The 18,165-nt window shown below is 52.3% G+C and overlaps 1 protein-coding gene across 2 annotated transcripts; it reads right to left on the bottom strand.

Annotated features, from left to right (window-relative positions):
* Nucleotides 1–1,806: 1,806 nt before the first annotated feature.
* On the bottom strand, nucleotides 1,807–17,834 carry tprn (taperin). Of its 2 annotated transcripts, none has more exons than XM_029252718.1 (4): nucleotides 15,698–17,834; nucleotides 3,265–3,454; nucleotides 2,802–2,929; nucleotides 1,807–2,642 (listed from the first exon to the last, which is right to left on the bottom strand). In XM_029252718.1, exons 1-4 carry the CDS (start codon nucleotides 17,684–17,686, stop codon nucleotides 2,580–2,582), a joined length of 2,370 nt encoding a protein of 789 aa, XP_029108551.1. In that variant the 5' UTR covers nucleotides 17,687–17,834; the 3' UTR covers nucleotides 1,807–2,579. The 2 variants fall into 2 exon arrangements, with proteins under 2 accessions (XP_029108551.1, XP_029108552.1); XM_029252719.1 differs by having other exon boundaries at nucleotides 3,265–3,451.
* Nucleotides 17,835–18,165: the final 331 nt, after the last annotated feature.

The following is an 18,165-nucleotide window of genomic DNA, read 5'->3' as shown; positions in this document are numbered from 1 at the left end:
ATCTGCAGCCTAATCCTAATGCCTCTGCCTCGCCTTCTGCATCTGATCAAGGGCTGGAAGTGAAGATGCGAACAGTCATCGCACTGGGCTCACTGCAAATTAATATCCCCCTTTTCAAGGGCAGAGAACTATGGTGTGCAGAGGGCTTCTAGGATGGTGTTTATCATCAGTCCATCCTCCAAAAGGCCAAGGGCTCCTGCTTTTATCCCCCAACCCTGCCCACATGTTCCTCACATCGCCCACATGTCAGTCTGGGCACGACCCACATGAAGTGCAAACAAAGCAACGAGACAAAAATGAAGTGCAAATGGAAATAAAACCATTAAAAAAAACTACACTAAGACTCTCAAGCCCACTCTGGTGTTAAATCCAAGTCCCTTTGATGTTTCACCATAAATTGCCCCGTCCCCCATCGCACAGCAGTTGGAAGGTTTTTTTTTTTTTTTTTCCTTTTCCACAGGAGACATTTAAAATCATTTGTTGGCTTTAAAGTATGAAAAATAATAATAATATACAAAAAAAAGAGCTGCTGAACTCATCCTTTGATCCAGTACTTGGAGAAACACTGTCCCACAGCATACAGACTATACAGCAATACTGGCCGTATGCGGACATCCGAGGAAGAGCGTGACGACGAAAGGTGGGGGTGCTCAACATACACGACAGTCACTTGGCTTTGCGTCCGAAGGCTCCGCCAACTGCGGGTAGAACCGGCGTCCGTCATCACCGCCGGCCTCGTTCCTACGCACGATCTAATAAGCATTTTCCGTCGACGTTCCCATCTCCGTCAAAACGGCGCAGTCCAGTTTTCCCAGAATCCCCACAGTACGGTTGACGGTTCTGCGACTCGAGCGTGGACGCAAACTGGGTTACACCTTCGGCAATCTACTTTCCCCATCGGTTTGATCCATTTCAGTCCCGCATGCTGATTTATTTCCGTGGCTGGGCCTATTTTCGCTTTATAAGGGTCACACTTCAAACTGCACTTGTTTGAGCAGAGCCCTCGGCGAATGGACTACATGATACCAACCAGGAATTAGCGGCACAACAGCACATAAGTCTGGGTCTGGGACAGGCCTTGTCAGACTTAAGAGATTTAAACACATTTATATATTACAGATAGAATATTTAACGTCCCCCCCTCCCCAAACTTTGGACCACAGATTAAAAAAAAAAAAAGAGAAAAAAAATGAGCCGAGTTGTAATTAACAGCACAAATTGAGATTATCTCCTAGAACAGGTCAATATGCAATTCACTTTTAAATGCTCACGCGTATTCCGACAAATGCTTACAGTTGTGGGCTGAAGCTCCTAACAACTTTGAATATATCACAATTATATTATTTATTGCCTATTATTTGGCTTATTTTACCATGGAGTTTGCATGTATGCTTTACAGTATTCTGACATTCAAAAAAAAAAAAAAAAAAAAAAAAAAAAAACCATTAATAGCTTCAGGCTGGTCAAACATCCCAGACCACCTCTAGTTCATAAACTAAGTCTCTGACATGGAGATCATCATCATCATCAGCCAGGCATAAAATATCAGCATAAAAATACCACAGCTTGGTGTCCACTCATAGGCATAACCCACGCTAGCCCAGATGCCATCGAAACCCATCTTCGAGGTCTTAATGGCACCTTAAGGTTGAACCCAAGGTCAGTGCAAGCCCACGTTTAGCTTAGCTGCCTGAAAACTGAGGAGGGGAGTGGAACCCCCTTCACCCCAGAGATACGGTGGAGAGTGGCTGGGTCTGGGTCCTTGGGCGGCACACCAGCTTCCCAAATACGGCATAGATATTCGTGTTTTTTTTTTTTTTTTTTTTAAATGAGATCCTCACGGGAGGGTGTACAGTAGGGCTGTGGGGTGAACAGAAATCAGAGCATGCATATACAAAAACAACACAGCTAGTATTGTGGCACCGTTTCAGCATTGAAGTCCTCTGTTTTCGTCTTCGCTTTTCTGTTTGTTCCTCTCTTTCCCCCTTGATCCGTTCTTGACGTGGAATGTTTGCTTTACATTCGCAGACCGCGCAAACCTCCAGGTGCTCACCTCTGGCTCTGCTTGAGGAACTTGGCTGCTACATATTCCCCGCGTTGGTGTCTGAAAGCACATCTCCTCTGCATTGTCAAAGGAGACCAGCTGCCTTTTGTAAGTCTTTCAGCCAGAACTTCCAGAACACGCATGGTTGCATAAAGAGGTAATTAAAGGTTTGGATGGGAGACTCTAAAAATCACAGCTGGATCCTGGTGGAACCTTCCCTGCCAGTGGGAAGTCAGGTAATGACGACAGCTCAAATGGATGGGTTCGTTTTGAACTGTCCAACTGTTAGGAGACCATACTGCTCTGTTCACAAAGGCCAAGAAAAGTTCCATCTCTCGTTGAGGTTGGGAAGTGATGGAGGGGTCGGTAGGGTCTGGACTGCAGAACAGCTGTGCTTTCCTTCGCGGCTAACTCGAGGTCACCTTGCAGTCGAGCCGTGGTCCCGGTTCGTCCGGGTCTTCCCCCCGTGGCATCGCGTCTGCCGCGTGGGCTGCCGCTGGCAGGAAGTGGCTGGAGCTCCGCGGTGCCGTTCGCTTCAGAAGTAAAGAGCAGGTTCGCTGCTGAAGTCAGAGAGGGACGCGCTGTCTGCTGGAGTGAGCTGAGCGAGTAAAAGACAAGAGGAGACAGGAACAGTGACCATCCCTCAGCAGCCTGGTTCGCAAATCATTCTTCCGAGCTAAGATCCGCAGAAAATGACACCGCCTTCACGGAACACAGAAGGAAGACTCGGAGCCCAGATTCGCTCTCAAAGTCTCACCATCACATCCTCTGTGGACGACTCTGTCTGCCTGGAATCCGAGTCCCCGGGGAAAACGGCTTCATCCATCTTGCGTTCCTGCCAGACGCTGAAGTCTACAGAGTGTTTCGGAGTGTAGTTTGACAGATCTGTGAACGGGGATGGCAGGTGAAAAGGAGAGAGCATGACCGAAAAAAGCAGATGAAGGAACATCGCCATCTTCTCATAAACAATAAAACCCCTTCTGGACCGTACCTGTATCCGTCGAGTAAAAACCACGTGGACTCCCAGCTTCCACCACGAGGTGTCTCCACCTCCCTCAAGCTACTAGTGGTTCACTGTTACATTCTTGCTTACGTCTTATTTATTCAAACCATCTCTACAGTGAAGCACAGACATTTCTGTTCCTAAAAAGCGTAAATGTTCCAGTTTCACCATGTCACAACTCCTTTTTTTGACCTCCGTTCCTGCGTTAGCTCCTCACCAGTGCCGCTGCTGGTGGTCTGCGTAGGGGAGCTCGTGTAACTGGATCGCGGAACGGCAGCGTGCTCCACCTTGGCCTCCTCTCCTTCCTCCTCGTCGTCCTCGTCGTCCTCGTCGCCCCACAGGCTGCTCTCCGAGGGATACTCGAAGGTGCTGGACAGGCTCGTCTCGTTGAAGGAGATCTTCAGCTGCTGAGACAAGGTCAGGTAAGGAGAGGTTCAGTCGTTGCGCCCTGAACATTTTCTAAGCAAGTCCAACGCGCTTGTCGAACGATGGCATTTGGTCCGGTTTAGACTTCTTTGAGACGTCCACTTCCAAAAACAATGCAAAAGCCTGCAAAGCGTGAAACGAAAGCTTTGCGGATGGAAAAGTTAAAAAGTCAATCAATTACGGGGATGACAAGGACAACACTGTAGATCACGGTTCTCCCACCCCGGAGTCGAAGGTGTGCAGCCCAGCTCATTTTTAGCTTCTCACCCGACCCGTTACTAGCTCAGTAAACCCCTGTGCCCCACTTTGCGTGCAATGGAAAAAGTCAGCAAAACTTGGTCACCCATACCAGCCCATATTAGCGCAGATTTTTTATTTTTAATTTGCCAGGGGCCCATCTCCTGCTCCACGCTCTGATAAGCGAGCCCTGCAGCAAAGCGGCTCCTACGGGGTCCTCGGCCCTGCCAACGGCCCATGTGTTGGGTCTGCCGGGGGGGACCGAGAGCCCGGCTCCGTTCTGCCCTGGGGTCCAAACCTTCCGGGAAGCCGCCAGCCTGAACAGGAACCGTCCTCCTGCATTGTCCTGGTTTTCACTCCCTCTCTCTGCTTCACCTACTTAAGCAAGACCACAGGGCAATAAAAACACACCCCATTCCCAGACTATGAATCGCACACATTTACTGATTGACATTATTGATTTTCTTGCCGTTTTAAAGACTTCTCAGCAATATTTTATCTGCATTCTGAACTACAGGTCAGAATATAAATAAAACGAAGGGTAATGCAAAAGGGTGACGTGTAAGCAATATCATATTTCCTCGTCACCGATACCCGGAGGTCATAAAATCGTGACTTCCATGCGATTCGGATTATTATACACAGCAGCCAGAGAATGACGTTCAGAAATAATAGGATGGACTTGGAAGAGTTGTGGTACCGCGAGACCGAAAGCACTAACCCCACGCACAAACTTTCCATTTGGCATTTCTTCTCTTTCGCGTATAACGCAAATGAAGGTCACAAGCCCTCTCCCTGGGTCCTATCTAAAAGCGAGCACTTCCAGGTTAAACATTAAGCCCCAACGGCTTTTTCCTGGTCTCTGTCGCTCGCTGCGCTTTACCACGGTCAGGCGCCCAGCCCGTGGCCATTCAGCAACCCGAGGGATCCAGAGGAGGGACTCGGTCCCTCGTTCTCCTCCGCTTTTGTCCGGATTATTTGCATTCCCCACAGAGGCCGTTCGGGTCATAATTCTGCCAGGTTATTTATACCAGCGCGATAGGATATTATTTGCGCTGAACCATACTTTATGCATCGGTTTGTTTTATTAACCCTCCGGGACCAACTGCTGGAAGCGCGCCATTGAAAGAGTAGTTTACCGCAGAATGCCCTTAGCAACCGAACACACACACACACACACCCCCCGCCCACATGCTCTCAGATCTCAAACTTGCCACCCCGATCAGCCCGACTACTCCTCCTACTTCTTCTTCTCGCAGGGATTACTATGCACGCGGTTTTGAAGATATCGCATCGAGTTTGCGGGGAACACGGATCCGCGAGGGTCCGGCAGCCACGTGACGGGCGACGACGTGGCGAAAGGGAAGCGAGCTGCCAAAAAAAAAACACAGAAGGCCCTGAAAGCAGGAGACCAGGTCTCCCCCACTCCCCAGTGCCTCTCCATGGGGAACTCTGACTCATAGGAAGCGGCCCTCTGTACGGCCGATCCGTTGGCCAGCGTCAGGGGTCAGCAGGGTTCTACAGAGGTCGATTCCACCTGTTCCAGCGTCACTCAGCCTTTGCTCCCTTCCTGAGACTCCCACCCCAAAACCTCCAATATCTCCACCACACAGCCCTCCAGGAGAAGTTAACATTGTAGGAGCACGGAGGGCAAACCTCCTGGGAACATCCCTGTAACCCTGGAACAAGAACACGGTACAGAAACGGAATGCTATTTCTACAATTTGGTCTCTAAATCTCATTTCTCACTTTTTGACTATTCGGGTATCGGGGAGCTTCCTCATTTTAAATTAACAGCAGAGAGCTGATCGGCTGCCAAGTAGGTGAATCTATCTTGGTAAATTAAAATAGTTTTAATTGCTGGAAACTCTTAACACACCTTGCAGTCGTAGGACAACATCTGAGACACAATTGAGAATCCGCGGCAACCCTCTCATACAACATGAAAGCGAAAAGGAATTCTGATAACCTGTCTTTATACAATTAAGCTTTCCGATACAACTACATTTACATTTATTCACTTAGCAGATGCTTTTATCTAAAGAGACTTACAATGGATACTACGTAGTGTTACTAGGCCACACACCTTATTCACCAGGGTGACTTTCACTGCTAGATGCTCTACTTACAAAGGGTCACTCATCCATACATCGGTGAAACACGCTCTCTCTGTGTCACTCACGCACTGAGTGAACCTGAACAGCATGTCTTTGGAGTGTGGGAGGAAACCAGAGCACCCGGAGGAACCCCACGCAGACACGGGGAGAACATGCAAACTCCACACAGACTGAGCGGGGATCGAACCCACGTCCTCTTGCACCACCCAGGCGCTGCGAGACAGCAGCTCTACTCGCTGTGCCACCCCACTTTGTGTGAACACAGTCCGCTACGCTCAGTGGACTGTGTTCACACAAAGTCATACGCCTATTCTTACGACACAAACAGAACTTCCAAATGCCCAAAGCATGCAAGAAACTAAGGAAACGAAACCAAAGAACTGTTACAAAAAAGGAGTAACCCTAAAATACAGAAGGGTTACTCTTCTTAATCTCTAAATTATTCTCAGCCATCCTTCCTCTCACATCTAATTTAAATAGAAGAACAATTTCCAAGCCCTCCCTGAAATGAGAGAATTCTGCATTTATTATTGAAAAAGCTTTCGTTGCAGTTTCCAGAACCATAGCTAACTGAATTATTTGAACCGGGACAAAAAGGAGAACCATTCTGAGGTCAAAGCTTAAAAAGCCGCTCAGCCAATTCCGTGGCTCGGCCGACTGCTGTTTGGCGCCGCAAACTAAGACCCCGCGCTGGATCTTGGAGACCGCCAACGTTCGTCTGCCTCCAACGGCATTTGCACGCATTAACCGGATTTGGAAGTTTTACTCGAATCCTACGGCATTCTCTTAATTGTCCCGTAGTGTCGCCTAAGGCTGCGAGCCTGCGTAAGAGCAAACTCGCACACAGTGAACGCATTGATGAGCTATTTTTTTTCCACGCTTCCCTCGGAGGAGGCGGGAGGTATGAGGGCTTCTTTCCGACAAGCTGCAGGGTTTCGCTTCTCTTTCCCGCACTTCCTCCCTCGCCAGCGGACGTGAAAGCCCGCATTATGGTGTCAGAAGTGGGATCGTCGCTCTGCTCCGAGGAATAAACAGTGGGTCAATTCAGGCCTCCCGGCTCCTCTCTCATTCAGCGGCGCACACTCCGACTGAGCTGTATTAATAAAACATAGAAGAGGGACTTTTTTTTTTTAAATCTCCCTCTTGCCCCCCCCACTCAAAGTGGGGGAACAGGATCCGGAAACACCCGATCCGTGACAATCGCAGATTTTCCGCGTTAAATCAGCGTGGAGAGCAGGTCCAATTTCCGGTGGGTTTACATTAGTCATGTTAACGGAGGGGGACAATCAAGGGCGGTGCACGGCGGACTGCTCCGTTAGCTCGACCCACGAACAGCGAGAGGCGGTCACAGCTTGGCGATGGAGGGTCAACGCTTGGCAGGCATTCGGCACGTCCGCGATCAAGTGCCACGTGCGTGTATGCGAACTTGGGCCGCCGTAGGAAGCGCTTAAGGGGCTCCCGCTACGGTGAAGACACAGGCCTGTCCGGCGAGATGCCCAATTACAGGTAATCCGTAGCTGATCGGTTTACTATTAGCATCACGGGTCGAACCAGGACTCGAGCGCATAATCTCTCTCGCTCTTCACAAAGTGCGTCAGCCAACCTCCGGTTTCCATTTTCCAGGCTTTTCTCCTTCCTGTTATGTTCAAGTTCTTTGTGTCGGCCATAAACGTGGGGCGTGGACCTCATTGTCGCACACTCATCTGGGAACGCGCAGCGGCCGATAACGGTAACCGAGGAACGAGCGAACGCAAAGCGAGCGGCCGCCATTCCTTCCTGCCGTGCAGCGGGACGCTGCCGTCCGACGTCGCCGTCTGTCTGACCAGGAAGCCCATAAAACCAGCAATTCCACACGCGCAAAGGTCACGCGAATCTCAGCTCCGTATCGCAAGTGGAAACCCCTTTTGTGTCACTGTGTAACTAAAGCAGCAGGTTCTTTTCTGTACAATAAACTCATCAGGTGCAATTTGTGAAATACAGCACGCTCTAATGTACAAAAGAATGCTAATACACACTCGTACGGTGTCCAAAGGTCGCAGGTTCGAATCCCACCTCCAGTTGCAGTACCCTTGAGCAAGGCACTTGCCCTAAATAGCACCGGTGAAATTACCCAGCTGCTTAAATGGATAAATAATTATAAGGAAGGGGGGCGCGGGGGCGCAGTGGGTTTGGCCGGGTCCTGCTCTCTGGTGGGTCTGGGGTTCGAATCCTGCTTGGAGTGTCTTGCGATAGACTGGAAAAAGTGCTGAAATTGTTTAAATCCCGGCAGTTTGGACCAAACAGAAAACATCACAGGCTGCTAACTATCATGGACAAAGTCATATAATCCGTAGAATTCCGGAAAATCGCAGGTTTCTCGTTTGCGGAATTGCTCGGAGAGAAATTGAGGAAACTAGGAAAGCAAGGGGTGCCGTTTTTCTGGTGGAGAGTCGTGGCGATTTTTATTCCACTCCCACCACCGAGAGCCACCGCTTCCAGGTCCTCGGTGGACAGCAGAGCAACCGAAGAAGAACGAAAGGGACCGTCCTATGGCGGTACGGAGAAATCAGTAAAACAGAACAACACAGCGAGTGAAAGGGGATGGTTTGGTCCCAACCCACAATGCACTATATACATTTTTCACACTGGACGCAGTGGCTCGCTGCTGTGCGCTCGGTCTGCGGGTGCGTGCGTTCAGGACACGACGCGAATCCATCCGCCGAATCTAATCCAGCCCTTGCGATGTGTTTGTATATTGTGTGCTGCATAATTAGGGCGTGTGCTCACATGTGAGGCACGTGCCTTCATTGACATTCCTAAATGTGTGATAACAACTGTAAACATGGTTATTTGTAACTGTGCCTGTTGTGTGTGTGTGTGTGTGTGTGTGTGTGTGTGTGTGTGTGTGTGTTCGAGTGAGAGTTTGTCAGTCTGTGTTTCCAGGAATTCTAATGACAGGATAGAATGGCTGGTGTTGGCGTTGCTTGGCGACAGACGCCACGGATATAGCCGGGGGGTGAGAGAGCGGGGGGCACAAGAGCCGAGGCGGGACACACACGTAAATAGGAGCGGGCCCGGGGGAGGCGGCTCACCGTCCGTTCCCCCCGACCCCAACAGCCGCACAGCTCGTGCTCCCATCTGCAACTTCCTGCGAAGGAAGGAGATCCAACCCCACCGGACACAGCTGAGATCGAGAAGCGGCGCAAAATTCACACTCGGCTAAAGAAGCTCGTTTCATTTTCCTTTGTCACGCTACTTAAAGGATTTGATTTACATCTGCTTTTTTTATAGAAGGTTATTTGAATAGCATTCGTTTCGTGCCCAGGTGAACGCTCGGATCGACGCAGAGTACATCTTAATAACAGCAACCCCGCCCCGCCTACACGTTACTCTCCCTCCTGGAGCGACGCCCAACGCGTCGCACTTACACCGCAGTAACAAACCTGTAGGTACGTCCTTGGACAGAAACGCAAAGGAGTTTGCTGTGCCACATACACATCCATCCCAGAACCCAATAATAGCCGCATGACAATAAACAATCAGAGCTGACACACACACTCCCTGTTACATACTTCCTTTGAGTAAAGAGACTAAAAAGAATACATTGCCTGGCCAATAGAACCCCAGACACACACACACACACACGCGCACACGTGTGTCCCAGACCCTGGGATCAGCCTGAATTAAACATGACGGTGACAGCTGCGCTTTGCTGTCTGAATCCTAATTACACTGGCTCACCGGGACAGGGCCCTTGCCGGAGTGACCGCCGTCACAGGGATGGAACCGGAAAGAAACGCTGCATTAAAAGGAACACATTCACTGTAGTCAAGTCCCTTCCCCTACATCCCGTCCTTCGCGGCTCTCGCGGGCCACCGCGCAAACGGTGGGACTCGGGTGGAGGAGGCTCACTCGCTTCTCTGTTCTCCACCCAGAGGACAGGAGCACATCTCATACCGTACTGCGACACCCTGCTGATTTCACAACCTGAAAGGGAAAACTGCACATGATGACAGCAGCACAGTAAACCTAGCATTCCTAACAGACGACGGCTGGCAGAGCACCGCCTTTCACATGGGGGGGGTGGGGAGGGAGGTGTATATTGATGAATTCTGGGGGGGCTTGGAGAGCAAGGACACGTGGGAGAGACTTGGGAGACAGGGATGGGGCGAGGACTCGCGGGAGAGAGCTGTGACACAGCAACGGTAGGAGGGGTGTGGTCACGGCCGTTATAAGTATCACCGGGACGGAACAGCAGAGGGGCGTCTGCGAGACGTGAATCATCACGCACAATAGAGAGGCGACGGCATCGAACCTTTTTTCAGAACTGGATGAGCTTGCACCTTGTCGCTCTTCTCAACCTGGCGTGGTCGTGACCGCAGCTGTACGCGCATTTATACGCACGGAAACTGGTTTTTCTCTCCTCGCGTGCATTGTCGCCGCCGATCGAGACACAAAGCGCTCGTTCTTCTCGCTTTTCTCACTCTGCCCTGCTGCTCCCCGGCCGAGAGCCCGCACCTCGACCGCAGCCTCACCTACCGCTACTGAAACCGGATGGCTCAGGGGCGTCACCCTCGCTCTCCGCATCTCACGCGCCGCGTTTGCAACGGTCTTCTCACCGGGCCGGTATTGAGCCGCTTTTTCCCTACACATGGCTGTAAAAGTGGCAGCTGGTTCAGATTCAAAACAGCCTCACTTTGCCAAAAAAGTGGCTCACTTAACTCATTACAGATAGATAGATAGATAGATAATTATTGATCCACAAGGGAAATTGTTACAGCAGCAGAACACAAGTCTGAAAATACTTGCAATATAAAAAAAAAAATTATAAAAACAAGTAGAAAAATACAAGATAAAAATATGTACAATTAAATATACAGATGGAGGAATAGTAAACAAGTATATTTAAATAAATAAATCAAAACAGTATGTAGTGCAAGTAGTGCAGAATGGCAATAAAATCATTATGAAGTAGTAACAAAGTGAACTAACAATAGTGCTGAATAATTCATCTGTCACACAGAGGTGAGCTGTTGTACAAAGTTATTGCGAACGGTAGGAGTGACTTCCTGAACCGTTCTTTACGACAGCGGAGCTGAATGAATCTATGTGGTTATAATGGGTCAGTGGTTAAAGCCATCGCCTTAAGATTCAAAAGTCTCAGGTTCGAATCCCTGAATTATATTAAAATCCATCATGCTGTATAAATGGGTAAATTTTTGTACTGCCGCGGTGGCGCAAGTGGGTTGGACCGGGTTCTGCTCTCCGGTGGCTCTGGGGTTCAAGTCCCGCTCGGGGTGCCTTGCGATGGACTGGCGTCCCGTCCTGGGTGTGTCCCCTCCCCCTCCAGCCCTATGTTGCCGGGTTGGGCTCCGGCTCCCCGCGACCCCGTATGGGACAAGCAGTTCAGACAATGTGTGTGTTGTACTGCCTAACTTTGAAAGCTGCTTTGAACAAAGGCACCAGCTAAATGATGTTTGAACAATGATAAACAAAAAAAAAAAAAAAAAAAAAAAGCAATGATAAAATTCACTACCATTATGTTACTGGTGCTTAAATCTAACAGCATTCACTATGTTGCTCCGCTGTGAGACGGCAGCCACTCCTCCGGAACTCGGGTTCCACGGAACCCAAAAAAAGTCCGATGAGGAGGATCAGTCGAACACCGAGGCTAGAAAACCAGCCGGGGAGGGTAGGAAGCAGAGACAACTCTGAAAGCACGGCGTTTTTTTTTTTCACTACCCGAATTGTGGCTCCAACAAGTGACATCACCGGCAGCTGTCAGAGAATGCGGTTCCTTACGACACCCGCACGGTCCCTCTGCCGAGAAACCGAAACTTGTACTTTTGTACTGCAGATATGAGCTGGACAGGGCGGCGGGGCAACATCCAAAAACCAATTCTGAACCAGGAACTCCGTTTACTACAAGAAGCGATACGAGACGAGGTCTCTAATGCAAACGAGAGGGAGCAACGTTAAACATGTCCGTCCGTCCGTCCCCAATAGCCAGACACAGTCTCTGGATGCTATTTCTATCAAGAATATGGAAACTGATCTATCCATCTAGCGAGAGGGGTTACAGGTGCACTGTGGTATAGCAGCGGTACACACAGCGAGGGCTGCCTGTCAGTGCACAAGCAGCGGAGTGGAATTTAATGGGGATTAGGGTTAAACGCAGTATTAGCTGATTAGGCTGCTTGTCCTGCGTATACAGGCTGCTGCTCGGATAATCCGTTCCTGGGACCGACGCCTCATTCGACCGACACCACGCCACGCCACCGACGGCGCGAACGCTCACGCGGAGGGGTCGCTTCCACACCTGAAACGATTAAACCGAGATTTATTAGGTTCATTCATTAACAATTTCCCATAACAGATTTCCAAAATAACACGGGAGCGGCGGATTTACCGCGACTGTGGATTACGGATCCGACGACTGAACGTCCCAGCCCCCCCCCCCAACAATACTAACCTTTGCGTACTCATTTCTCACCGTAGTAAAAGCAAGCGGAAAAACGGACGTGCCGTTAGTTACTTCGCCTATTAATTTACTCGAGGGCTGTGCCCTACATCACACTGCACGTCCTGCATTTAGTCTAGTGTTGATGCAACAGAGGATTATCCCTACTGTGTGTTATCAAGAGGGACACACTTGTCAGATTTTGTAGCATCACCATGACAGAGACCATAATATCCGCCCCCCCCCCGGCTGCGTGAGACAAGCAGAAGGGAGGAAAACGAAAATAAAGAGCGCAAACATAATGATGCGCAGGCCGCCGATTCCCCCAGAACGCGGAGATGCTCGTCGGCGTACGAGCGGCTCGGTGGACACACCCACCTCGAAGGCAAACATTCCCAACCCTGGATGCGTCCCCTACGGCCGCAGCGCTGCTGCTAAACGGGTCCGTGCGGATGTCACGCGGAATGGCGAAACCTCCGTTGGGTTTGACGCAAAAGGCCGTTCGCTCCCAGCAGCGCTGAAAGGAATGAGGATGACCAATGGGAAGGGAGACTGACCGCGCGTGCGGCCTGTGCTCAGAGCGACATGAAAACAAGAGAACCTGCAGGGCTGCAGCTGAGCCCACTGCAGTTTATGTTTTTTTTTAAACATCGAAACATTTTGCCTTTCTTGTACACAGGTTGGACAAGTTCAGCAGGAGTGGTCAATCTTCTCCATCCTCTCCCTGAATGGTCCATCCCCACCTCGATGATTGATTATTATTTTTAAGCTCATGCTTTTCTTCAAAACGACTTAGTGATTTACCCACTTACACAACTGTGGCATTTTTACTGCAGCAATTCAGGGTAAGTACCTTCACCGCCCTCAAAAAAACCAGCAAAAATAAATCACTGGCGATATCAGTAAGGTGCTGTCCAAGCCTCACCCCTCCAAAATATGGTACCATTTAAAAGCATGTATTCCTCTCTATAATATGTATTAGGACTCACCATTGTAGCATATATAGTTTGAGAGATTCGCATCAAAAAGTTGTCCTCTGGAGTGGACAAAAGTATCGGTTGGGTCTCGGAAGGTTAAAGATACAGGGACCGAAACCCAGATCAAATCCAAATCTACTCATCAGATGCAACGGAGCCGCATTTTTACCCGGTTTAGACAGAAACCCTCCACTCTCCCGCAATGCCCCCTGCGGTCTCCGCCGCCAACCCAAAATTACATCCGAGCTGCACGGCTTCCTGTCATACCCTGAAGGAAGACGGTTAAAGTCCCAGCACGGCCTGCTGCGTCACCCCTGAGTAAAAATAAAGACGCGGCTCTATAAATGACTAAAACTACGAGCTGCTTCGGATGAAAGCGGCAGCCGAGCAACGAAACAATGAAAGAATACAAAAATAAATCCGGGCCTAAAAAAAGCTTATAATCAGTATCCTGTTCAAGGGTGGAACACAAGGCTGCCAAGTACGAAAAAAGATACGATAAGCCTTTGATACCACACTGCTCAAGCTGTATTGATAGAGCGGCAGCCCATAATTACCCGCTACCATTTCCTCATAACCGTAAGACCCCAAACAAGCGCGGAGATCCGTTAATCCCAGCCCCGCTCCGGAACATTCCCCCATCGCCGTCACACTGCATAAAATAAGCCGTTTCCACTTGATGCAAATGACCATTTGTTCACCGCTGCTTTTCATCCGAAGCGAATTACCGAGTTCGGACACTTGAACGTCGAGTATTTATACAGCAGGGTAATTTTGAGTGCATCGGTCTGCGGTAAGTACCTTGCTCGAGGATGACGGCAGAATGTGGGATTTGAACCTATGCCCCCGGAGTCCAAGGTGGCAGCTCTAGCCACCGCACCACCTGCTGCAAGTACGGACCATTTGGAAGTGAAAGGGAAGACCGCAGGGAAGCGATGTGTCGACGGTGGCGGCAGCGTGAACAGAGTGTACGTGGGAGGAAGGACAACAGCAACCTTCATCAAGTCCCGCATCACCCAATATGTCCTCCTACCTTTTGGGTTGCCAGCTTGGGACTGCGGGAAAGACATGAGAAACGTGAGCGAGAGACAGCGGAAACGCGATGGTGGCATCGAGATACGTTTCAGGAACGCGTCTTGCCTCGCGTCTTCACGTGTGACCCGCGCTCCTAAATGTATCACCATCATCTCCGGCGCAGACCGCAATGTTTGAACGCGATCTTCATTTTGTCTCACAACGGTTATGAACATTAAGCTCGTCCTTTTGAGGGCGAGTCAGCACCTATATATAGACGCCTCCAACACGTCCACGTCGGCAACGCGCGCTTCTGACTTCCGGCGCGCATCTGGGCGACCCAAGCGTTTGCCCTGCGAGCGAGGATTTCAACACTCTCGAGTCTTCTGCTTGGCGTTAAAGTCACTCGCGCCTCCTTGGGATCACCTGGGAAACGGAGCCAGCGGTCGTGTCTTTGAGTCGTAATTTCGAACGACCAGGAAGCAAGGGCCTCGCTTTCATTTCACGTCCGCTTTTCCCGCCCTTAAGACCGCCTGAATTGAGTATGAAATCTGTGAGCGGAAAGATCATTTAGATCCTTTCCAAGGAATGGAAAAGAAGCCGGGATGCAGAGCGGGACTGCGGTTAGGTTCAAAGTTTAATACACTGATGGGTCATTAAAAGGATTACTGGTGGAGGGGGGGAAGGATCATTGTACTACTTTCAAAGACAGACTAACAAGGCAACGTGGCTGACATCATTCCATACATTAATATCTATACATATCATTCTCACTACACTTTTGTAAGGAATGTCAAACTGGTATAAATTTGAATGCACTTGCAGGTGTTTTTGATTTTTTTGGGTAATGACCTCCGATGTCACCGACGTCCTCCATCTCGAACGGAAAATATCGGTGCGTGTCCCCGAATGGACACCGGACTGAAGAGAAACAGACTCGCGCGCACGCACAGAGCGTTGAGACCTTCGCGTTCCTTTTCAACCGCGAGGTTCAAAAAGAAAGCCACAGGTGGATGCGACCGCCAGGTCAATAATCGACGAGCGTGGCCCAGGCCAATAAAACACCGCGCCGTTCTACACTTTGGCGGAATCGCGTCGCACACGTGCCGGAGTGTACGCACCCCTACGTGGAGTGGGAGGCCACACGTCACCCGCCGCAGTCCACTTCCCTAACAGGAAACAACTTTGTCCCAGAAACGATAAAACCTGCAATAAAGTGGACGTGACGGGTGGGATGGGTTCGACCGGGAGGAACGCGACTGCACTCGCGCGTCATTTGATGTACTAATCGTGCGGTCGATACGCACCGTGAAAACACATCGGAGCCCCCTTGGGCAAATTAAGCTAATTGGCCGACCGGAGACGACGCACAAGGACACGGCGCATTAGCGTGGTACGATGCCCGACACCGTGGGGCGCGAGCGCGTCACCCAGCCTCACCTTCTTGCCAGTGGATCCGGTCTTTGAGAGGCACGAGCGGCCGAGGGAGAGGTAGCCCCCGATGACCTCGATCTCCTCCACGGCAGGGTACCGTTTCTTCAAGAGGGACCCCAGCTGGCTGTACGGGGCCCCAGGGGGTGTGGAGGTGCCTGGGGTTCCGGAGGTGGGCTCTTGGGGCTCTGGAGAGTTAGGCTGCGGCTCCTGTTTGCGCTTCGGAACCACCGTGAAGGTGTTGCCCGATCGCCGTTGCACCACGGGGCTTAGGGCAGGACGAGGAGGTCCCACCTCGACGTCGTCGATGTTGGTGACGGGTAGGTGCTCGGTCGCCGGGGACTCTGGCATGCCCCGCAAGGGTGGCAGCGGGGAGGCGGGCGGCTCGACGCCGGCAGGAGGGTCCGCTTCCGGGGGCTCTACTTTGGCCTGCCTGATGGCTCTCTCGCCCTCCAGCTTCTTGGAGACGGGCGGTGTGGGCGGAGGGGTGGCTGGGATTGGCACAGGGGTCACCTCCTCCATGCTCAGAAGCGGGGTGGGGGAGGGTGGCGAGCGCACGGGGCTTGAGGGAGCCGTGTTGCCCGGGGAGGCCACAGGCCCACGGCGCCGGGGAATCACCATGAAGGAGTTGCGAGACTGGAGACGCAGGTTGGCAAGCGCTCGGGCCTGGATGTCTCCGGCCGGGAGGGCCGAAAGGTCGGGCCGTGGCGACGGGCGGAACTCGAAGCCGGGCGAGGGAGGCGAGTCAGGGGGGGAGCAGGAGGCAGGAGACTCGGCACGGTAGCAGCGTTTCTCCGGGGAGCATGGCACCTTGGGCTTGGAGGGGCCCTCCGCGTCCCTCTCTCGCGGGGTCCCGGCCCGGGGCCCGTCTGCCTCCTCCGGGCCGGGCCCCCCGCACACCTCAAAGCGCCGCCGGAAGGAAGACACGGACTGGGGGGAGCCGGCGGGCTGGGGGCTGCCTCTCCCCAGCTCATCTGCCTCGGAAGACCCGGAGCTCTGGAAGACCGCGGCGGACCGCGAACGCTCCGGGCTCCCGGCAGGTTTTGGCACCGGGTGCGACCGCTGCTGCGGGGCCCAGGGTCTCGGCCGGATGGGGCCGCCGTCCAGGTCCAGCAGGTTCTCCGTGCTGCGGGACTTGGGCTGCAGCTTGCCGAAGTTGCGGTCGAATTTCTGCAGCATGCGGCTCACCCTGCCCTGGCCCTCGACCGGACCCCCCGAGCCGTCGGGCCCGGGCCGCCCCAGCGTGCTCAGGTTCTCCTCGCTCTTGCTCAGGGACGAGTCGTAGATGACCACTTCCTTGGCGCGAATCTCGGTCACGCCGCTGCCCCGGCGGTCTATCAGGTCGTTGAGGGAGCTGTACGAGCTCACCGTGCCATTCTGCTGCCCCCTGCTCCCCGCTTTGCCCCCGCCGCCGCCGCCGCCGCCCTCCGGGAAGTAATCCGGGTCCGACTCGATGATGATGATGTTGTCCGCGCGGATGGTGCGGATGCCGGGCACGCTGCCGTACAGCTCCAGGATGTGCTGCACGGGCCGCGCGGCGCCCTCGCGCTCCTGGCGCCGCCTGCGCTCCCTCTCCAGCTTGATGAACGGGTTCTCCTGCAGGGGGCCCAGGCTGTCCTGCAGCACGAGCCGCTCCCGCTCCTCCGTCCACGGCTCTTTCTTTGTCTTCACCGGGGAGAGCTCCGGCGAGGCGGCGGCGCTGCTGCTGCCCCGCTTCACGGCGAAGTGCTGGCCGGCCGTGGTGACGGTGTAGTTCCTGGCTGCGCCGGCGGCCTCTTTGCTCGCCGAGGCGCCGTTTTCGCCCGGCGCTACTTCAACTTCGCCGTTCAGCCGGGATGCGGCTCCACTCGGAGACGGAGCAGCATCCGACGCACCTGCTGCTGCAGCCCCGCTGCCTTTCGCCTTCCGCCGCTCCAGAATCTCCCTCTTCCAGGCCGGCATCCTCGGGCTCTCCTGGCCGGGCTCACGGCGGAGCACGCGCACGTCGCCGCTAGACATCTCGGGGGAGAGCGCGGTGTCTCCGGAACTCGGGATCTGATGAGCCACGGCTGGAATTTGACGCTCGATCCGCCGTCTCTCGCTGTACCCGCGGCGCCGACACCTACGCGCGCTCTCGCATCCCGTCTCGCGTCTCTCCGGCGATCCCCTTTCGGTCTGCCTCTCTTCTGCTGTGACCCCGCCTCCCTGCACCTGTAATCGTACAACGTCACCCTCGAAGCGCGCCGCAATTGGTAAAACCACTTTTAACCCCGCCCTTAATTTGCATTATATCCCGCCCACTTAACAAAGCCCTCCCTTTTCTATTGTTGAGAAGGCAAAGAGAGACTGTCAATCAAACCTACGAAGCACCACCCCCTTAGACTTTTTTTAACCCTAAATAGCGCTACTGAACCAATTTTATTTACAAGCCGTCTGCACAAATCTAATACAAATTATTAGTATATTGTTTCAAGTCACCGTTGTTATGTTTATATCAA

The sequence above is a fragment of the Scleropages formosus genome, chromosome 6, assembly GCF_900964775.1.
Source record: "Scleropages formosus chromosome 6, fSclFor1.1, whole genome shotgun sequence".
NCBI classification, from domain to species: Eukaryota; Metazoa; Chordata; class Actinopteri; order Osteoglossiformes; family Osteoglossidae; genus Scleropages; species Scleropages formosus.
Note: the sequence above shows the minus strand (reverse complement) of the source record. Positions and strands in the feature narration are given on the sequence as shown.